The sequence below is a fragment of the Microcaecilia unicolor genome, chromosome 1, assembly GCF_901765095.1.
Source record: "Microcaecilia unicolor chromosome 1, aMicUni1.1, whole genome shotgun sequence".
Lineage (NCBI taxonomy): Eukaryota > Metazoa > Chordata > Amphibia > Gymnophiona > Siphonopidae > Microcaecilia > Microcaecilia unicolor.
Window position 1 is genome coordinate 685,562,573 of NC_044031.1, and position 23,481 is coordinate 685,586,053.

General features: G+C 43.3%; 1 protein-coding gene across 1 annotated transcript in view; it reads left to right on the forward strand.

Moving 5' to 3' along the window:
- Positions 1-23,481, forward strand: part of ZNF609 (zinc finger protein 609) — a 431,776-nt gene that overhangs the window by 352,036 nt on the left and 56,259 nt on the right. Inside the window, exon 4 of the mRNA XM_030188106.1 lies at positions 22,124-22,211. Coding sequence (XP_030043966.1) covers positions 22,124-22,211 — 88 coding nt within the window. The remainder of the gene's footprint in view (positions 1-22,123; positions 22,212-23,481) is intronic.

A 23,481-nucleotide genomic window follows, 5' to 3' on the forward strand; every position in this document is an offset into this window, starting at 1 on the left:
CTAGAGTTGGCAGTAGTGGAGAAGGGAACAGATAAGAAGGATTTATCTATGGAGTGGAGTGCACATACTGCAACAGGACATGTTTATCCACTCCTGCCCTAGCTGAGAGAACATTTAATCATCTCACTGACCTCATGTGCAACTTTCTTTAAATTAGTCACCTTATTTTCTTACTCTCATACCTATCTATATGTTCTATCTTCGCTTAAACGGTACGCTGTCTATTAAAATGTTCTATTACGTACAAACTTAGATTGTGAGCCCTCCTGGGACAGAGAAATATCCAGAGTACCTGAATGTAACGCACCTTGAGCTACTACTGAAAAAGGTGTGAGCAAAATCTAAATAAATAAAATAAATAAATAAATATGTTGACGTTGTAATTAGTGTACTATGCCATATTTTGTATTATTTGAATAAATAAAAAAATCGAGGCTCACCTTCCTGCAGTGAAGAGAACACACATATGTATGAAATTCAGAGCACGTGTATAAGCGAGTGCAGGTGAACTGGAGTGGGGGAGAGTCTGCTTCCCACATACCCTCCCCCTCACAAATCCATGCCATTCTGAGAGGGTAGGGAGAGAGTTTCTTCCATCCACCAATCTGACCTCCCCCCTCAAGAAACTCATGCAGCTGCCTCTAGGTATTAGGTTATTAAATAGCCAGTTCAGTGTACTTCATGTTATGCCCCATCATTTCTCACTATAAAATTGACTTTCAGATCTTGTGCCAAATTCTTTTCCTATGTGGCGTTTTCCAGGTTTTGATTAAGATACAAAAGGGAAAAAAATACTACTTGGTTTTATGAATCCTTTCCATTGTGCAGTAACTGAGAGGGTTAAAGATTTTTTTTCCCTTAACTAGCAGGCTGTTATAGAAGGCAGAGAGAGGATGTTTATAAATTTTCATGTTTCTCATCTGTGTTTTTTCCTCTGTTTCCTGCCTTCTGATGGGTTTTAGGCCAGCTTTGCATGATCTCCTCCATTCTTTAACTGGAGGAAATAGAAGTTTCCACTGCAAAATCCCAGAGGGAAAGAAGTATTGAGCAGTCGGCCACTAGGCCCTCTTCTGAGGTGTTTCAGTGCCTCCCTCTGTGATAGGTTTAGACAGTGCTACAAAATGTCACTGGTTGCCCCTTCAGTACTATTGCCAGTGTGTGGCCTGGTCTTGTGAAGGTTTTGCTCAGGAAATGAGGTCTGTCACCTGAGGCACTCATTAGAAGTGGATTTAGACTGAATAAATCTGTAAATCCCTCCCAGCGCCAGCTAGGTTCACACCCTTGTTGTGCTGTAAACTAAACCATTCTGGAGCTGCTTCCTGTGTCTCCTGACAGAGGAAACATGCAAGGTGTTTAAATAAATACTGGTTCCAGCTGGGCATGTGTGGTTTAGAAGCTTTAATTTGCTTGATAATTCTGGGCGAGTACAACCAGTCTTGCTCCTTCGCCTCTACAAATGAGATTTCCATCTCCAGAAGCCTTTTCCCTGCTGAGATAAACACAGAATTGGATTGACTCTGCTGCTATTAAAATTAGCTGTGCAGCAAGCAGCCTGTCTGTGCCAAGGGGCCAGGGGTCTGCTTGTGCTCACCCTGCTTCTGGGGTGAGGCGGCCTTCTTTCTAATCAATTGCATCCACATAAAGGTATAATTAATTATCCAGGTCTGGACAGGCTTTCCATTGTGACCCTCTTTTGGGTATGGATCTACACATCCTAAACTAGGCTGTTTAGAATTAGTCTGGACTTACTTGATCTGTTTGAGGAGTTGCACCTGAGCTGTTCACGGATCATTACCTGCAGAAAGGTTTTTCCATTCAGGTGTAGAATGAGGCAGAAAATAGGATTCCTTGGAGGGGACAGCTATACTTCTACTCTGAGCTTTAGTCTGAGTTTTGTAAGAATGTAACAGGATATAGAATTGTATACTGTAAATCCAAACGGAATTAATTTTTTTTGTTACATTTGTACCCCGCGCTTTCCCACTCATGGCAGGCTCAATGCGGCTTACATGGGGCAATGGAGGGTTAAGTGACTTGCCCAGAGTCACAAGGAGCTGCCTGTGCCTGAAGTGGAAATCCAACTCAGGTCCTCAGTTCCCCAGGACCAAAGTCCACCACCCTAACCACTAGGCCACTCCTCCACTGTTTTTATATGTCTTGATTAACCTGAAATTCCAACCATGGTTAGTGTTAGAGGTTGTGAGCTGATGTCTCACCTCCCCTTTCCCACCACAGCCTAACTGATTACATCTTAATTGAGCGATGTTTGGCTCATGCACCGTCAGGAAGCAACATCCCTGGTAGTCTAGCAGCATTCCCCAACCTGATCCCCATGCCCAAGCTTATAAAGAAATTCCCAGTGTCTAGCAGCACCGATCCACCTTGGGGATCCTCCTGACCACACTGATCTTTAGTATCTCCACAGTGACTATATCTCATGCATATTTATGATGGATATCCTGAATGAAAACCAGACTGGTGAGGGGATCCCCAAGGACTAGACTGTAGGCTACGGGTCTGTGGCCTCTGGTAAAGGACTGTCCGCTGCTGAGTGAGAGATGTATAAAAGATAAGAGAAAACACCCAGGATGATAATGATGCTCAACAAGAAAATGCAATGCATTCCACCTCCTCTTTCCATTTCTGTGACTGTTTCGTAAGGAAAATAATTTCTCTCCTCCTGATGGATTTACAAACACGTCAGTCCCAGATGCTGCTGTACTTTGTAATAGATTCAAACATCTGCTATGAATTTGCATTGGATCGTGGTATGTCACAATGACAAGATGCAGTTAGACTCCTACAGATTTTTCTGTACCTGGTGCACAATTTCCTGTGTCTGAATTTTGGTTCATCGAGATCAAAATTAAATTGTCAAGTGGCAGTTGGAATGGAAAGTGCATAAGTGATAAATAGCTATTATGGTGCTACATGTTGGTTGTGTGGGAAACAGCGACATCTAGAGGCCACATCGCGTTTCATCTAGACACATACAGTACCATAACCAGAGTTCAGTCCTTGTTGGCACGAAGAAAAGAGCTAAAAAGTGCTGAAACTATAGCATTCACCCCTTGTAAGTATCAGTAATGGGTAGTACATAAGTACATAAGTAGTGCCATACTGGGAAAGACCAAAGGTCCATCTAGCCCAGCATCCTGTCACCGACAGTGGCCAATCCAGGTCAAGGGCACCTGGCACGCTCCCCAAACGTAAAAACATTCCAGACAAGTTATACCTAAAAATGAGGAATTTTTCCAGTCCATTTAATAGCGGTCTATGGACTTGTCCTTTAGGAATCTATCTAACCCCTTTTTAAACTCCGTCAAGCTAACCGCCCGTACCACGTTCTCCGGCAATGAATTCCAGAGTCTAATTACACGTTGGGTGAAGAAAAATTTTCTCCGATTCGTTTTAAATTTACCACACTGTAGCTTCAACTCATGCCCTCTAGTCCTAGTATTTTTGGATAGCGTGAACAGTCGCTTCACATCCACCCGATCCATTCCACTCATTATTTTATACACTTCTATCATATCTCCCCTCAGCCGTCTCTTCTCCAAGCTGAAAAGCCCTAGCCTTCTCAGCCTCTCTTCATAGGAAAGTCGTCCCATCCCCACTATCATTTTCGTCGCCCTTCGCTGTACCTTTTCCAATTCTACTATATCTTTTTTGAGATACGGAGACCAGTACTGAACACAATACTCCAGGTGCGGTCGCACCATGGAGCAATACAACGGCATTATAACATCCGCACACCTGGACTCCATACCCTTCTTAATAACACCCAACATTCTATTCGCTTTCCTAGCCGCAGCAGCACACTGAGCAGAAGGTTTCAGCGTATCATCGACGACGACACCCAGATCCCTTTCTTGATCCGTAACTCCTAACGCGGAACCTTGCAAGACGTAGCTATAATTCGGGTTCCTCTTACCCACATGCATCACTTTGCACTTGTCAACATTGAACTTCATCTTCCACTTGCATGCCCATTCTCCCAGTCTCGCAAGGTCCTCCTGTAATCGTTCACATTCCTCCTGCGACTTGACGACCCTGAATAATTTTGTGTCATCGGCGAATTTAATTACCTCACTATTTATTCCCATCTCTAGGTCATTTATAAATACATTAAAAAGCAACGGACCCAGCACAGACCCCTGCGGGACCCCACTAACTACCCTCCTCCACTGAGAATACTGGCCACGCAATCCTACTCTCTGCTTCCTATCTTTCAACCAGTTCTTAATCCATAATAATACCCTACCTCCGATTCCATGACTCTGCAATTTCTTCAGGAGTCTTTCGTGCGGCACTTTGTCAAACGCCTTCTGAAAATCCAGATATACAATATCAACCGGCTCCCCATTGTCCACATGTTTGCTTACCCCCTCAAAAAAATGCATTAGATTGGTGAGGCAAGACTTCCCTTCACTAAATCCATGCTGACTTTGTCTCATCAGTCCATGTTTTTGTATATGCTCTGCAATTTTATTCTTAATAATAGCCTCCACCATCTTGCCCGGCACCGACGTCAGACTCACCGGTCTATAATTTCCCGGATCTCCTCTGGAACCTTTCTTAAAAATCGGAGTAACATTGGCTACCCTCCAGTCTTCCGGTATTACACTCGAGTTTAGGGACAGATTGCATATTTCTAACAGTAGCTCCGCAAGTTCATTTTTTAGTTCTGTTAATACTCTGGGATGAATACCATCAGGTCCCGGTGATTTACTACTCTTCAGCTTGCTGAACTGACCCATTACATCCTCCAAGGTTACAGAGAATTTGTTTAGTTTCTCCGACTCCCCCGCTTCAAATATTCTTTCCGGCACCGGTGTCCCCCCCAAATCCTCCTCGGTGAAGACCGAAGCAAAGAATTCATTTAATTTCTCCGCTACGGCTTTGTCCTCCTTGATCGCCCCTTTAACACCATTTTCGTCCAGCGGCCCAACCGACTCTTTGGCCGGTTTCCTGCTTTTAATGTATCTAAAAAAGTTTTTACTATGTATTTTTGCTTCCAACGCTAATTTCTTCTCAAAGTCCTTTTTTGCCCTCCTTATCTCCGCTTTGCATTTGGCTTGGCATTCCTTATGATCTATCCTGTTACTTTCAGTTGGTTCTCTTCTCCACTTTCTGAAGGATTGTTTTTTGGCTCTAATGATTTCCTTTATCTTACTGTTTAGCCACGCCGGCTGACGTTTAGTCTTTTTTCCCTTTTTTCTAATACGTGGAATATATTTGTCCTGAACCTCCAGGATGGTGTTTTTAAACAGCATCCACGCCTGATGCAAGTTTTTTACTCTGCGAGCTGCTCCTTTCAGTCTTTTTTCACCATTTTTCTCATTTTGTCGTAATCACCTTTTCTATAGTTAAACGCTAGCGTACTTGATTTCCTAGTTTCACTTCCTTCAATGCCAATATCAAAACCGATCATATTATGATCACTGTTATCAAGCGGCCCTCGTATCGTTACCCCCTGCACTAGATCATGAGCACCACTAAGGACTAAGTCTAGTATTTTTCCTTCTCTTGTCGGCTCCTGAACTAGCTGTTCCATGAAGCTGTCCTTGATTTCATCAAGAAATCTTATGTCCCTTGCGTGTACAGATGTTACATTACCCCAGTCTATATGCGGGTAATTGAAATCCCCCATTATTATTGTGTTGCCCAGTTTGTTTGCGTCCCTGATTTCCTTTAACATTTCCGCATCCGTCTGTTCGTCCTGGCCAGGCGGACGGTAGTACACTCCTATCACTATCCTTTTCCCCTTTGCACATGGAATTTCAATCCACAGTGATTCCAAGGAGTGTTTTGCTTCCTGCAGAATTTTCAATCTATTTGATTCAAGGCTCTCGTTAATATACAATGCTACCCCTCCACCAATCCGATTCACCCTATCACTACGATATAATTTGTACCCCGGTATGACAGTGTCCCACTGGTTATCCTCCTTCCACCAGGTCTCAGAGATGCCTATTATATCTAATTTTTCATTTAGTGCAATATATTCTAACTCCCCCATCTTATTTCTTAGGCTCCTGGCATTCGCATATAGACATTTCAAACTATGTTTGTTGTTCCTAAGTACATCATGCTTAGTACTTGACAGTATTAATTGGCAATCTTTTGTCTGATTTTTATTGTTATTTAAAGATACCCGATCTACTACAATCTCTTTTGCAACCTCACTATCAGGATACTCTATCTTCCCTGTTATGGTGATATCTTTGAAAGATACCTTATCCCGAACCATGCTCTTTTGAGCGACTGTCGGCCTTCCCCCCATTTCTAGTTTAAAAGCTGCTCTATCTCCTTCTTAAACGCCGATGCCAGCAGCCTGGTCCCACTCTGGTTAAGATGGAGCCCATCCTTTCGGAATAGGCTCCCCCTTCCCCAGAATGTTGCCCAGTTCCTAACAAATCTAAAGCCCTCCTCCCTGCACCATCGTCTCATCCACGCATTGAGACTCTGGAGCTCTGCCTGTCTCTTGGGCCCTGCGCGTGGCACAGGTAGCATTTCAGAAAATGCTACCCTGGAGGATCTGGATTTCAGCTTTCTACCTAAGAGCCTAAATTTTGCTTCCAGAACCTCTCTCCCACATTTTCCTATGTCATTGGTACCCACATGTACCAAGACAGCGGACTCCTCCCCAGCACTATCTAGAATCCTATCTAGGTGACACGTGAGGTCCGCCACCTTCGCACCAGGCAGGCAAGTCACCAGGCGATCCTCACGTCCACCAGCCACCCAGCTATCTATATGCCTAATGATCGAATCACCAAGTACAACAGCTGTCCTAACCTTTCCCTCCCGGGCAACATTTGGAGATATATCCTCGGTGCGAAAGGATAATACATCCCCTGGTGGGCAGGTCCTGGCTACAGGAGTACTTCCTACTTCACCAGGGTGATGCTCTCCTTCTAGGAGACCTCCCTCCTCCAAGGTAGCACAGGGGCTACCTGACTGGAGGTGGGACTTCTCTACAACATCCCTGTAGGTCTCCTCTATGTACCTCTCTGTCTCCCTCAGCTCCATCAAGTCTGCTACTCTAGCCTCAAGGGAACGGACACGTTCTCTGAGAGCTAGGAGCTCTTTGCATCGGGCACACACATATGACACCTCACCAATTGGGAGATAATCATACATGTGACACTCAATGCAAAAGACTGGATAGCACCCCTCTCGCTGCTGGACTGCTGACTCCATCTTAGTGTTTTTTGAGTTTGTTTCGAATATATAAATATTGCAAGTGTTTTTTGAAATGTTTATCCCCATCTATGAGATTAGCTGCTTCTTTCACTCACGAGGTAAGCTTATAAGCTGAATAAATACATACTAAGCCCCAGGCTAATTCAACACACACCGCTTCCAGTTATTATGCATTCATCAGATCATGTGTAAGAACCTTTGTGTGCAAGGTCTAATCGCAAACTGGACAAGTTCACTGCAGTCCTGCTGGTCTGCAGTTCTACTCACTCCACCCCCCCCCCCCCCCCCCATCCCTTGCATACAGATTTTTCCCCTGTTGCTTGTAGTCTGCATTTAAGTTTGCAGGCTGTAAACCTAGTACAAATTTATTTCTGCACATGATGAAGTGAGACACCCCATACCGTATCATTGCAGAGTTAAGAATCATTGCACCCTGCGTATGTATATTCTGATTCTTCCAGTATGGACTGTGGCACCTTTTAGATGGGATATTCCACATGCAGTCCTGTGACCATTTTCAAGAACAGTTTTAAAGATACTGAAATTGGCAGTCTCGGCTGTATGACCAATAATAATCTCAGTTGACATCACAGAGCCATTCAAATTCACATCTGTAGATCTGAGTTTCAGTAAATCTCTCTTCCATGAGATCTAATAATGCCATCAAGAGTACTAGCAGGACTTTTCAAAAATACTAGGACTAGGGGGCACACAATGAAGGTATTAAGTAGTCAATTTAAAACAAATTGGAGAAAATATGTATTCATTCAGCATGTAATTGAACTCTGAAATTCATTGCCCGAGAATGTGGTAAATGCAGTTTTTTTGTTTTTTTTTTGTTGTTACATTTGTACCCTGCGCTTTCCCACTCATGGCAGGCTCAATGCGGCTTACATGGGGCAATGGAGGGTTAAGTGACTTGCCCAGAGTCACAAGACGCTGCCTGTGCCTGAAGTGGCTTAGCAGGGTTTTAAAAAGGTTTGGATAACTTCCTAAAAGAAAAGTTTATAAGCCATTATTAAGATGGACTTGTGGAAAATCCACTGCTTATTTTTAGGATAAGCAGCATAAAAGCTATTCTACTGTTTTAGAATCTTGCCAGGTACTTGTAACCTGGATTGGCCTCTGTTGCAAACAGGATACTGGGCTTGATGGATCTTTGGTCTGTCCCAGTATGTTCTTATGTTGTTTTATCAAGGATGGCCTTCATCATAAAGTGTATGGGAACAGACTTAAAGATCTCAAATATGGCAGAAAGATGGGAGATAGGATTGAGGCTTTTAAATACCTTTGTGGCATAAATGCACAGGAGGTGAGTCAATTTAAAGGAAGCTCTGGAATTGAGGGGACATAGATTACTCCAGAGTCTGTCCTCTTTCATCTTAAGGAAATACTTCTTTATGGAAAGGGTGATTGATACATGCAGTGGCCTCCCGGTGGAGGTGGTGGAGACCAGGATCTGGGTTCAAGGAAACATGGGACAAGCACAGAGGATCTCTGAGGGGAGAGGAAGAGATAGTAGATGGTATGGATGGGCAGATAGACCATGTGGTTTTTATCTGTTGTCATTTATTGTATATTTCTATGTTGGCAGACTTACAAGTGGTTAAGATTTTGCTGCTGGAATACCTTGAACAGCATAGACCAAACCAACTGGGAAGACTGGATGGGCCAGTTTATTTTTACATGCTGGTATTTGGCGTGTTATATTACTTGAGGCAACTCCTTTCAAAAAGCTACAGATTGTTTTTTTTAGCAGTTTGTGTCCTTACCATGTGGTCTCTGGAATAACTGGAGGTGTGTTCAGGATGACTTAAGTTTGAATTCTCCTATTAGACAGAAGAAAATAAGTCATAAGAAAAACCCTCATAGTTCAGGGTAGGAGCATGTTTTTAGGTATTCTGCATTTGATTAGTGTTGCAGGCTCAGTTTTTTTTTTTTTTTTTTTTTTTGGGGGGGGAGGGTTGTTTTTTTTATCCTGGCAGTTTTCTTCTGTTCATTTTGGTCTTGCACTGCAGTTGGAACAGTCCCTCTTTGGACTTTGTCACCACGAGCCTCCATTTTCAGATACCCAAAGTTTTCCCCCATTCTATAATGCTCATCTAGTCCGTGTGTTTGAGTGACGGCCCTTGGCTCTGTCTGACTCATGCACCAGAAGGCTGGCAGATAGGTGTCGCTGTAATGCCTGAGACTCTGAACACAGTCTCTGCAGCATTGCCAGCCAGCTGGGTGGCAGCAGTGGCGTAGCAAGGGCGGGGCGGTGGGGGTGGTCCGCCCCGGGTGTCAACGGGGGGGGGGGGGTGCTCCATCCACCCCCCCCCCCGGCATGGCACAGCACCCCCCCTGGCGTGGACCCCCCCGGCGCAGCGCCTCTCACTCCCCCCCCATCCGACAGTCCCCACCTGCCTATCAGCTGAGCTCCGTGCACCCGGCACCTCGAATCTGCAGCGCTCCTGACTGTAAAAGAAAAAAACCGTCTCGTCATTGGCCCTTCACTCACTGTGTCCCGCCCTCGAGGAAATAGGAAGTTACATCAGAGGGCGAGACTCAGTGAGTGAAGGGCCAACAACGAGACAGTTTTCTTCTTTTACAGTCAGCAGCGCTGCAGATTCGAGGTGCCGGGTGCACGGAGCTCAGCTGATAGGCAGGTGGGGACTGTCGGATGGGGGGGAGTGAGAGGCGCTGCGCCGGGGGGGTCCACGCCAGGGGGGTGCCGTGCCACGCCGGGGGGGGGGCGCCGTGTTGCACTGCACCCGGGGGGGGGTGCACAGTGGCGATCCGCCCCGGGTATCAGCCAAGCACGGAACGCCACTGGGTGGAAGCCAGACCTGAGACTCAAACACAGGTCTTCTCTATGTACTGGCACAGGGCTGTCCCAGTAGTAATTCTTGTTTATGTACCCTCTGCAATTCATCTTTCGAGTTTTGGAACGCAGTGCTTAAAACCTAGGAGGAACCTGTTTATTTTTGTTAATATGCCAGCAGTTCTCAGTGGTCGTTAAGAGTCTACAGAGTAGCAACAGATGCTAATTTGTCAGGATAGGGAGCCCATGTGAGAGAGATTTTGTCTCAGAACAGGTGGGTGTAGAAAGAATCCAAATGATCAATCAGTGTTTGGAAAATGAGAGCTGTTTTTCATGCTTTCATGAATCTGAAACAGCAGGGGTGAGGAAGATTAGTCTTCATACAGACAGATAGCATGGTGGCAATGGGATGGCATTAAATGAAGGCAAAACAAGGCTTATGAGAATGCTGAAGGCAGAAGGTTGACAGGTCCGAATACAGCCAGCAGTACAGGACCTTTCGTGGTGATATTTTGTGGAGAATGTTTGCTTGTTGTGAGAGGCTTTGGATGGCTTTTGAACACCAAATTGCTCAGCAGATATTTATTGTTTCCAGGTTTTAGTCTCTGGCGCACTGATTCAAAAATGGCAATTCAGTAAGAAGGTCCGTTTTGCCACCCCTTTCAAGAAATGTAAGGGATGCAAGTTACGTTACTTAATAACAAGTATTACCAATAGTGACAAGCTGACCACATCAGGCTTGTTAACAGCTGCAGTTAGAAATAGGATTAGGGGACTCATTCAGATTTACATCGATCAAGGGCTGCTGCCACAGCCAAACCTTTACAACTTACCTCTCTCAGCTTTTTATTTATTTATTTGTTACATTTATATCCCACATTTTCCCACCTATTTGTAGGCTCAATGTGGCTTACATAGTACCGGAGAGGTCTTTGCAGGCTCCGATGTGAACACATACAGGGTGATGTTGTGGTAAGATCAAGTTCATTAGGGAATCGGAGAACTGAAGAGTTGTGTTATGTCCATTACATGCTTTAGTTTGGTTGTGTTGCAGAGATCAGGCATTTAAGTTGGATCGGTAGGGTATGCCTTTTTAAACAGGTTGGTTTTTAGTGATTTCTGGAAGTTTAGGTGGTCGTCCGTTGTTTTCAAGCCAGGCTTTTGGTAATGCATTCCACAGTTGTGTGCTTATGTAGGAAAAACTAGATGCATAAGTTGTTTTGTATTTAAGTCCTTTGGAGCTTGGGTAGTGCAGATTTAGATAAGATCGTGTTGATTCGGATGTATTTCTAATTGGTAAGTCGATCAAGTCTGTCGTAACTCGGGGCTTCTCTGTAGATGATTTTGTGAACCAGGGTGCAGATTTTGAAGATGATGCGTTCTTTGATTAGGAGCCAGTGTAGTTTTTCGCGGAGGGGTTTTGCGCTTTCAAATCGCATTTTACCAAATATAAGCCTAGCTGCCGTGTTTTGAGCAATTGAAATCATTTATGAAAAAAAAATAATTGTGACAAAATTTCTAGAAAGCCTTTTGCATGAGGTAATTAATGCAGAATATGAGAAGTCTTTTCTAAAGGATGTGTGAAGAAAAGCCATTCATACCAAAAGGATCGATCTTCAGTAACCCGTGCCATAAGAGAACTGATGTTTATTCAATTGCTGTAACTTCCATTTTTTTTTTAAAAATAAGATTTCTGAAAGGAATCCAGCTCATTCATATCCAGTATTAAGGGCTTTTGTACCACTGTAAGAGTAGAGGTTTTAGTTATTGACTTGTTTACAAGACTTTGCGTTCCTGCTTATCAGAATATTTTCTGGATAGCTGTCTATTCCATGAGAAGAGTTAGTTAAGGCCAATCCAGTGGTTCACTGGTAAGTACTGTGTCCTGCCATGTGGCGTTGATTCATGGCCCAGGCATGGAACTTGGCTGAGGCCCTGTTCACAGCCCTTTAGTGGGGAGAGAGGGGGAGGGTGGAAGGGGAGTCCAAGCCATTGTTCAGCATCTACTGGCCACAGAAAGCCCACATTAGCTGGATTCCAGAGAATGCTGTAAGAATGCTCATCATGAGGACCAAACTGGGGGAAGGTATATAAAAACTGGAGAAAATAATCCCCTAGGTTGCTGTAAATGAAGCTCTTGGTTCTGCAGCCCATCAGAGGGGTGTCCTACTGAGCTGGAAACTTAAAAGGAGCATCTGGAAACTGCTAGACCAGAAAAGATTAAAAAAAAAGAAAAGGAATTGTTGAGCTTCAGAATGTTATCAACAAGAAAATGTGAAATGGCTTGCAGAAGGAAAAGATGCTTCCTTGGTTCTGCTTCTCATTTTATTCCAGGATGAACTTGTGATTTTAATTTTAGTGAAGAGACTGGAAACTGCTGTAACACCAGTGACTCTAAATGGATGTCAGGAAAGTAAAAAGTCTCCATCTCTGTAGCATCTAGGATTTGCACAGCTCAGTTTTGGTTCCTTATTTGGCCTTACAAACAAGACTCATCCAAAAGGATGAGTGCAGAATAGCTAAAATTCAGGGCTGGCTCAAGGGAAACCTTTGGCCATGCCCACCTTCCTTCTGGAGTCCATCTCCTTTTCCTTATCTCCCCTGCCCCCTCCCCCCTAAATAGTCCAGCAGTTTCCCTTCCCCTCCCCTGGATCATGCATCTCCTTCCTTCCCTTTCCGTTCCCATCCCTCCCTTTTTCCCCATGTCTAGCATTTCCCCTTCCCTACTCACCCATATGTCCAGCATCTCTCTCCTCTTCCCTTCCCCCTACTACTGCTGCTGCTGCCGTCGCCATCTGTGTGGTGGTGAGCCATTGAGTACTTCACCCATGTGCTTCTCATGGCCTGCTGTTTCCTACCCCTGCCAAAGCAAACTTCCTGTCAGAGGGAGCAGGCCTTGACCATGCACAAATACTCAAAAGCCATGGCAATGGCTTAACTGCTGCGCTGCTGCTGTGCTGTTCATCATACTGGCATTGTGCTGCCACTCCTCCTCCCCCCCCCCAATTCTGCCAATATAGGCAGACCCTTAATCTGCCTAATGATAGGACCGACCCTTCTAAAATATAGGGATGAGACCTGTAGTCCTGCCCGAAAAGGTAAGTGTTCACCTAGCAAGGTTGTTTGCACTTCATAGGCTGAGAAGATTAAACTGTCATGTGAAACTTCACCTGATCATCTCCACATTCTTTTTTTTATTAAACATAGACTGGACGTCTTAGTCATCACCTCAGTAGAACTCCACATTGTATAGTGCAGTCAGACTTCCCCATATTTAATTAATTTTAGAAATCTTTTATACTGCTTTCCTGTTCCATAAGTTGAAGCAGTGTGCAATACAAAAAAAACAAGATGTTGAGTTGGATTTTGCTTAAAACCTCCCAACATATGATGAAAAACCAGAAAAGGAGGTATTTGGGACAAGCTCATCCCTTGTAGTAAACCGTGTTAGTTTTCAGGGATAGATGATTCTGTGTGCTGGAAACTGCTGCATTATGTGTGCTGTCTCTCAGAAGAACCCTGTTTAACTGGTAAGACATACTTCTTTGCGGTCTTGATTGGCAGCAGATTTGAAGCCCACACAGCTTTTTTACTGCATCTCAGTTCTGACAGTATTCCTCCTTTTCTTCTTTTGAACTAATGTTATAATGAATGCTGAAGCGAATTCTGCCCAGAGCGATCAGTCATTGCTGCTAGAATGAGCCCATGCATTCCTGTGGCAGTATAAAGAAAACATGGGGCTTTTCATAGCATGAGAGAGTGGTGTAAGATACTGGCCTGTTCGGAGAGGGCCAAGAAACACCACATGGGAACTGGGAGACTAGGGCTAACCTATGCAGCGGTGGCAGAAGTGGCTTGGTAGGAGAGAGATGTGGGCTTGGGCAGTGAGCTAGGCTGGTCTGCAAAATCAAAGACGAGCCTGCTAAAGAGAGATGCAGATGGGAGGCTTTAATTTAGAAACTGGCTAACTGCGATTTGACAGGTCAGAAAAAGTATTGCACTTGCTGTGTTGGTCCACTTGAAAGTATAGAAATAAAAGTTAATAAAAAGAAAAAACAAACAAAAAAAAATATATAAAATTATACCTTTCTATTGGATTATGTTTAATACGTTTTTTTTTCACCAGTTTTCAGGAGCTAAAATCCTCTTCCTCAGATCAGTGAAAGATAACTGTGCTAGAATATATGTAAATCATAAAAGTCTTTCAATAGTTGTCTGAAACACAAAAGTGGGTGAGGGGAGATGGGTGGGTGATAAGAAGGTGACAGTTCGGGAGAAGAACCTACATGTGGAGCAGATCAGGCTACCTAAGTGGGTCAGGATCTAGCAGAACTTTAGAACTGCTATATGTTCCCTCCACCCCTCAAACTCTGCAGTACCTCCATTCAGCCAGTTAACTCTTTCCAGTATTTGAGAGTCATCTTGCTTTCACTCAACAAATCTCCTACTTGGCCAAAACCAGTTTTCTAGTCTTCTGACGATTGCGGTCTGTCTGGCGGTACTTCAACCAAGAGACTTTTCACTCCCTTTTGTAAAGGGTAAAAGGATAGTGATAGGAGTGTACCACCATCCACCTGAACCAGATGTAGAAATATCAGAAATTAGGGAGGCTAACAAACTGAGGAACACAATAATGGGTGACTTCAATTACCCCGATATTGACTAGGTAAATGTAACATCAGGGCATGCTAGACGTAATCAAGGACTGCTTTATGGAGCAGCTGGTACAGGAGCCAACAAGAGGAGGAAAAAATCTAGACCTAGTCCTTAGTGGAGCACATGATCTAGTGCAGGAGGTAATGGTGCTGGGGCTGCTTGATAACAGTGATCATCATAATATGATCAGATTTGATATCAGCTTTGGAGTAAGTACACACAGGAAATCCAATACGTTAGCATTTAACTTTCAAAAAGGAGACTAAGATAAAATTAGAAGAACGGTGAAAAAACAACTGAGAGGAGTAGCTGCAAAGGTCAAACATTTACATCAGGCTTGGATGCTGTTCAAAAATACCATCCTGGAAGCCCAGGCCAAATATATTCCGTGTATTAAAAAAGGAGGAAGGAAGACCAAACGACAGCCGGCATGGTTAAAAAGTGAGGTGAAGGAAGCTGTTAGAGCTGAAAGAAAATCCTTCAGAATATGGAAGAAGGAACCGACTGAAAATACTAAAAAACAGCATAAGGAATGGCAAGTCAAATGCAAAGCGCTGATAAGGACGGCAAAGAGAGGGACTTTGAAAATAAAGATTGTGTTGGATGCAAAAACACATGGTAAAACTTTTTTTTAGGTATATTAAAAGCAAGAAACCAGCAAAAGAATCAGTTGGACCACTAAATGACCAAGGGGTAAAAGGGGAACTCAGAGAAGACAAGGCCATAGGGAGAGATGAAATGAACTCTTTGTTTCAGTCTTCACCAAGGAAGATTTGGGAGAGATACCGGTGCCAGAAATGGTATTCAAAACTGATGAGTCAGAGAAACTGAATGAAATCTCTCTAAACCTGGAAGATGTAATGGCACAATTTGACAAACTGAAGAGTACCAAATCTCCTGAACTGAATGGTATTCATCCCAGAGTACTGATATAATTGAAAAATTAACTTGCAGAACTGTTGTTACATAAGTAATGCCACACTGGGAAAAGACCAAGGGTCCATCAAGCCCAGCATCCTATCCACGACAGCGGCCAATCCAGGCCAAAGGCACCTGGCAAGCTTCCCAAACATACAAACATTCTATACATGTTATTCCTGGAATTGTGGATTTTTCCCAAGTCCATTTAGTAGCGGTTTATGGACTTGCCCTTAAGGAAACCGTCTAACCCCTTTTTAAACTCTGCCAAGCAGTGGAGGAGTGGCCTAGTGGTTAAGGTGGTGGGCTTTGGTCCTGGGGAACTGAGGAACTGAGTGTGATTCCCACTTCAGGCACAAGGCAGCTCCTTGTGACTCTGGGCAAGTCACTTAACCCTCCATTGCCTCATTGAGCCTGCCATGAGTGGGAAAGCGCAGGGTACAAATGTAATAAAAATAAAAAAAGCTAACCTCGTTCACCACGTTCTCCGGCAACGAATTCCAGAGTTTAATTACGCGTTGGGTGAAGAAAAATTTTCTCCAATTTGTTTAAAATTTACTACACTGTAGTTTCATCACATGCCCCCTAGTCCTAGTATTTTTGGAAAGCGTGAACAGACGCTTCATATCCACCTGTTCCACTCCACTCATTATTTTATATACCTCTATCATGTCTCCCCTCAGTCGTCTCTTCTCCAAGCTGAAAAGCCATAGCCTCCTTAGTCTTTCTTCATAGGGAAGTCGTCCCATCCCTGCTATCATTTTAGTCTCCCTTCGCTGCACCTTTTCCAGTTCCACTATATCTTTCTTGAGATGCGGCGACCAGAATTGAACACAATACTCAAGGTGCGGTCGCACCATGGAGCGATATAACAGCATTATAACATCCTCACACCTGTTTTCCATACCTTTCCTAATAATACCCAACATTCTATTCACTTTCCGAGCCGCAGCAGCACACTGATCAGAAGGTTTCAGTGTATTATCGACGACGACACCCAGATCCCTTTCTTGGTCCGTAACTCCTAACGTGGAACCTTGCATGACATAGCTATAATTTGGGTTCTTTTTTCCCACATGCATCACCTTGCACTTGCTCACATTAAACGTCATCTGCCATCTAGCCGCTCAGTCTCCCAGTCTCGTAAGGTCCTTCTGTAATTTTTCACAATCCTGTCGCGAGTTAACGACTTTGAATAACTTTGTGTCATCAGCAAATGTAATTACCTCGCTAGTTACTCCCATCTCTAAATCATTTATAAATACATTAAAAAGCAGCGGTCCTAGCACAGACCCCTGAGGAACCCCACTAACTACCCTTCTCCATTGTGAATACTGCCCATTTAACCCCACTCTCGGTTTCCTATCCTTCAACCACTTTTAATCCACAATAGGACTTTTCCTCCTATCCCAGGACCCTCCAATTTCCTCTGTAGCCTTTCATAAGGTACCTTGTCAAACGCCTTTTGAAAATCCAGATACACAATATCAACCGGCTCCCCTATGTCCACATGTTTGTTTACGCCTTCAAAGAATTGAAGTAAATTGGTCAGGCAAGATTTCCCCACACAAAAGCCGTGCTGACTCGGTCTCAGTAATCCATGTCCTTGGATGTGCTCTGTAATTTTGTTTTTAATAATAGCCTCTACCATTTTCCCCGGCACCGATGTCAGACTCACCGGTCTATAATTTCCCGGATCTCTCCTGGAACCTTTTTTTAAAAATCGTGTTACATTGGCCACCCTCCAATCTTCCGGTACTACGCTCGATTTTAAGGATAAATTGCATATCACTAGCAGTAGCTCTGCAAGCTCATTTTTCAGTTCTATCAGTACTCTAGGATGAATACCATCCAGTCCAGGAGATTTGCTACTCTTCATTTTGCTGAACTGCCCCATTACGTCCTCCAGGTTTACCGTGAAGTCAGTAAGTTTCTCCGACTCGTCCGTTAGTAATACGTAATTTATCTTTAAAATCAAGCATGGTACCGGAAGATTGGAGGGTGGCCAGTGTAACGCCGATTTTTTTTTTAAAAGGTTCCAGAGGTGATCCAGGAAATTATAGACTGGCGAGCCTGATGTCGGTGCTGGGCAAAATGGTAGAGACTGTTATAAAGAAAAAATTACAGAACATATTCAAAAGCATGGATTAATGAGACAAAACCAACATGGATTTAGTGAAGGGAAATCTTGCTTCACCAATCTATTGCATTTCTTTAAAGGGGTGAACAAACGTGGACAAAGGTGAGCCAGTTGATATTGTGTATCTGGATTTTCAAAAGACATTTCACAAAGTACCTCATGAAAGACTCCAGAGGAAATTGGAAAGTCATGGGATTGGAAATAGTGTTCTACTGTGGATTAAAAAGTGGTTAAAAGATAGAAAACAGAGAGTAGGGTTAAATAGTATTCTCAGTGGAGAAGGGTAGCTAGTGTGGTTCCCCAGGGGTCTATGCTGGGACCGCTGCTTTTTAACATATGTGTAAATCATCTAAAGATGGGAGTAACTAGTGAGGTAGTTAAATTTGCTGACGACACAAAGTTATTCAAAGTTGTTAAATCACAAGAGTATTGTGAAAAATTACAAGAAGACCTTACTGAGACTGGGAGACTGAACATCCAAATGGCAGATGATATTTAATGTGAGCAAGTGCAAAGTGATGCATGTTGGAAAGAGGACCCCGAACTATAGCTACGTATTGCAGGATTCCACATTAGGAGTCACCGACCAGGAAAAGGATCTAGGTGTCATCGTCAATAAGTTGAAACCCTGTGCTCCGGTGTGTGGCTGCAGCTAAGAAAGCAAATAGAATATTAGGTATTATTAGAAAGGAATGGAAAACAAAACTGAGGATGTTGTTATGCTTTTGTATCGCTCCATGGTGCTACCGCACCCCCAATATTGTGTGTAATTCTGGTCATCACCTCTCGAAAAAGATATAGTGGAATTAGAGAAGGGTGACAAAAATGATAAAGAGGATGGGACAACTTCCCTGTGAGGAAAAGCTAAATTGGCTAGGGCTCTTGAGCTTGGAGAAAAGACGGCTGAGGGGAGATATGATAGAGGTTTATAAAATAATGAGTGGAGTAGAACAGGTAGACGTGAATCGCTTGTTTACTCTTTCCAAAAATACTAGAACTAGAGGGCATGCAATGAAGCTACAAAGTAGTAAATTTAAAACTAATCGGAGGAAATATTTCTTCACTCAATGTGTAATTAAACTCTGGGATTCATTGCCAGAGAATGTAGTAAAAGTAGTTAGTTTAGCTGGGTTTAAAAAAGGTTTGGATAGCTTCCTAAAAGAAAAGTCCATAAGCCATTATTAAAATGGACTTGGGGGAAAATCCACTGCTTATTTCTAGGATAAGCAGCATAAATTGTACTGTTTTGGGATCTTGCCAGGTACTTGTAACCTGGATTGACCACTATTGGAAACAGGATGCTGGGCTTGATGGACCTTCGGTCTGTCCCAGTATGTCAATACTTATGTTTTATGTTCACTGTTTGTAACCAGAGTTGACTATTGCAACATAATCTATCTCGGTTGCTCGCACATAAACCTAAAAAAAACTCAAATCTATACAAACCACTGCTATAAGATTAATGATTCATGTACATAAGTTCGATCATGCATCTCCCTTATTCTGGAAATTTCATTGGCTCCCTATTGAGAAACAGATCATCTTCAAGTTACTCTGGCATTCAAAGCCCACAGATGAGCTCTTCCAGATTGCCTAGCTTCACTGAGCATTTCATATTCCCTGGCTCGTCTTCTGCAGTTGAATAATGATCATCATCTTGTTTTTCCAATCCCAAATGCTGCCCAGTTAGAATTTACTAGACATCATGCTTTTTTTCTTTGCCGCTCCTTTTTATTGGAATTCTCTTGCATTAGCCATTCGTGCTGAATCGTCCTTCAGAAATTTCAAGATTACTTTAAAAATCCTGACTCTTTAGTCAAGCCTTTAATGTTTCCTGATTTACAATAAGAGGAATCCTTTCACACTTGTGGCTTTTCTTCCTCTCCCCTCCTTCCCTCCCTTCGCATTCCTCTATCTCCATTTTCCTTTTGCTTTCTATGACCCTTCCTACTTTCTGCTGTATAGCTTGTGCCTCCTTCTTATGTATGTATGATCTTTCCTATCTATATTATATTTCCTTTCTGCCTATTTATGAACCCTTAGTTTTGTAAACCACTTAGATCTGCAAGTTAGGTTGAGCGGTATAGTAAATTCTAATAAACTGTGAACTGTATCACTGAAGTCGCAATTAAGTTTCCTAATCTAGTGATTCTTAGTGATTTTAATATTCATTTTGATGCTCCATCCCGAGCTTTCAGGAAGCATCTTCTTTCACTCTTTTCATCACTGGATCTAGTGCAGCACATTTCCTTTCCAACTCATTCGGCAGGCCACTTTTTAGACTTGGTGTTCTCCCGCTGTACTGACTCTTTTACTCCCTGACCTTCAATTCACCCCTTTACCGTGGTCTGATGACCACTTGATTTCCTTTTTCATTGACTTTTCCAAGATTTTCATTCGACTGATCCAGCTGCTCTCCCTCCATTCTTTTATTTTCTGCCTGATTTTGTTTCCCTTCCCCTTTCTGCGCAGGTTAGTACTTGGAATTTTTTCGTGTTCAGACGAACTCTGTACATCGTCTCAGGCACCCTTGGTACAAGGGGCACCTTTGTGTGCTAAAAGACAGCTTTGCTGCTCTGAACATTTGTGGCACTACACTAGGGTACACATTTTCAAAGCATTTAGACTTGCAAAGTTTCATAGATTACTATGTAACTTTATAAGTCTAAGTGCTTTGCAGATACGCCTCTAGATATCCTACTAATCTGCACCATTAAAAACATTTATTGTGTTTCTTCCGCTCTAAGCTCAAAAATTGTAGACACCAATATTATACCAATTTGATTGATAATTTCTCAAATCAGCCGAAGAAACATTTATCTTTGGTCACCAGCTGTCATCTCTTACCCTTTCTTCACGAATCCCAGACACCATTTTTGCGTCTGACTTTGCTGGATCTTTCTCTTCAAAGATAATCTGTCTTTGGGCAGCCTTCCCTGTCCTCCATTGCCTGCTTCTCCAGATGGGATCCTCCCAGAGGTACGGGATGAGTCTTTCAATGCTTCTCTCTGAAGCTTGGACCGAGTTTAATGTCCCTTCTTTCATTGCATTTTCTAAGGTGCTTTCATCCTGCAGGAAAACCTATCCCTTCTTCCTGGCTCATGATTAACATTCATGGCCTCATTCCGGTAGCAATGGCTATGATTATTTCTATACTCCTCCTCTGGTTCTGTTCCCCTCCCTTAGAAAACTGCAATTATTAGTCCATCATTGAAAACTCAGTCTTGCCAACCTTTTTTAAGGAAATGTATTGGAACGTATTGTCTTCCTGCAATTAACGCAGCATGTTGAATCTTCTCACTTGCTTCACCCTTATCAATCCGGATTTCAGGCTGGTCACTCTACAGTAACTATTACCCCTCTCCCTAAGGAACACCATTGGTTGCCACTCCTTTTCCATTTTCAACATAAGATACTCATGTTAACCTATAAAGTTCTTAAGGCCAATTCTCCGTCTTACCTCTCTTTTGTCATTGCTCCCTACACCCCCTCCCGTTCATTATGTTCTGCTTCTGCTCATTGTCTCACTGTTCTCTCCATAGCTCAAAGCTACAGTCTACTAGCCGGACAGCCTTTTCCTCTACTGCACTGTTCCTCTGTAACTCTTTGCCCCTTACTATTCGTTCAGAACAATCTTATCCTAGATGTAGAGCCCTATTGAAGACCTATTTTTTCAGTCAAGCCTTCTCTGGTTGACTTGGATTTTGGCCGAGTGGTGGATCTGTTGATTTCTATGGCATCATATCAGAAGACCTAGCAGCAATAGCACTTGTGAGGTGGGGGTTTTTTTTTTTTAATTTACTTTTGAGTCCGGTGTTCTTTTTATCTTTACTGTCCTGTTGATATTGTAGTTTTTTTTCTCTGTTTTGTTTTATTTTGAGAATTGTGAACCACTTTGATTTTCCTTTGGTATATCAAGACATTTAATAAACATAAATATTATCAAATTGGTTCTATTCATTGTGGCTTAAGTGAATGAATTACCAATTGTACCACATATGAAGATTAAGATCCATTTTTTTACCCTGTGCCCGAGTGTTTTATATTTTCCCTGGAACTTACCAGGTTGATCGTATTGTAAACTGCATTGAACCATCTTTTAGGTTTATGTGGTTATTATATATTGTATATAAAGGCAATCAAGTCTAGCTTCAATAAAAGGGTTGATTGTACAGTTTCTAAGAATGGTTCCAGCGGATGTAGGCTGGCTGTGAGGGTTAATGTCACTGGAGGTTGTTGAAATAAGAGATGTGTGTGACATGGGGACACCCCTTGAATTGATGACTTTGCCATCAAAATGGAAGTGGTCTGACAGGTTGCCATGTACCAGAGCAATGACACCATCCATGGCCCCTGGTGGATTTAAATTAAATGGTTTCATTTTGTTTGGTTTGTAGGTATGTTAGTGGTGAATGTGACATGGCGGAATAAGACATATGTGGGCACACTGCTCGACTGCACACGACACGATTGGGCACCCCCAAGGTGAGTGAGGGATTAATAAACACTGGGCCTGATTAACAAAGGGAGTAATGTGCTTCCAACAGGTGGTGAATGCATAACTTATATGTGTATTTAAAAAAATTAGACAATATTGAGTAGAGGTGGAGCCTATTTGTTAGTACAGAGGGCTGAGAACCTGGGCAATTGGATTGGATTTCCCACTGCAGCTTCTTGTGAACCTGGATAAATCACTTAACCCCTAATTGATTAGTGCTTTTCTAAAATTCGGTCCATTTTTTGTTAGTTTTGAGCTATGCGATTTAATTTCATTCACCAAGGCAAGATTCATTTACTGTATCTTATTCCTATGCCAGAACTTACTAAGTCTGAGTTTTGTTTTGGCACAGGAATAAGCAACAGTAAATGAATCTTGCCTTGAAGAACAAAACGAATTGCATAGCTCAAAACTGACAAAAAAATGAACTGAGTGAGTTTTGGAAAAGTGCTCTTCAGTTTCCCCAGGTACAAAACCTAGTTTGTGAGTCTACTAGAGACAGAGAAAGATACCTGCATATAATATTTGTAAACTGCTTTGGCTGTATCACAGAAAGGTGGTATATTAAATCCATGATTCTACCCCCCCCCCCCCCCCGACCCTATTAAATTGTCTGCTGACTTAGGAGCAAAAGCAGAACTTGCAGTTTCCTGTTTATCAGTGCTGTTCGATTATTAAATAACTAGGGAAAAAGGCCCGTTTCTGACACAAATGAAACGGACGCTAGCAAGGTTTCCTCGGAGTGTGTGTGTTTTACAGAGTGTGTGTGAGAGTGTGTGTGTGACAGAGCGAGAGTGAATTGTGTGAGTGTGTATGACAGAGAGAGTGAGACTGTGTGCGAGAGTGTGTGTGTGAGAATGAGAGTGTGTGCCAGGGGCCCCCTCCCTCCCACTTTCAGGGTCCGGCCCCCCTCCAAGTTCCAGGGTCTGCTCTCCCTCCCACCCACCCAGTTCCAGGTCTTTCCCCCCCCTCCCACCCACTCACCCAGTTCCAGGGTCTTTTCCCCCCCTCTCCCCCTCCCTCCCAGATTCAGGGTCACCCCCCCTCCCTTCATCCCATTTTCTGGGTGTGCCTGGCCCCCCTTCAATTTCCAGGGTCCGGGCGCCCACCCTGCAAGTTGCAGGGGCCGGCCACCCTCCCACCCAGTTCCAGGATCGTTGCCCCCCCCCTCTCTCTCCCTCCCAGTTCCAGGGTAGTTGCTCCCTCTCTTTCCCTCCTCTCCAGCCACCCACCTGCAACGTTGTGAAGCTGATTCCG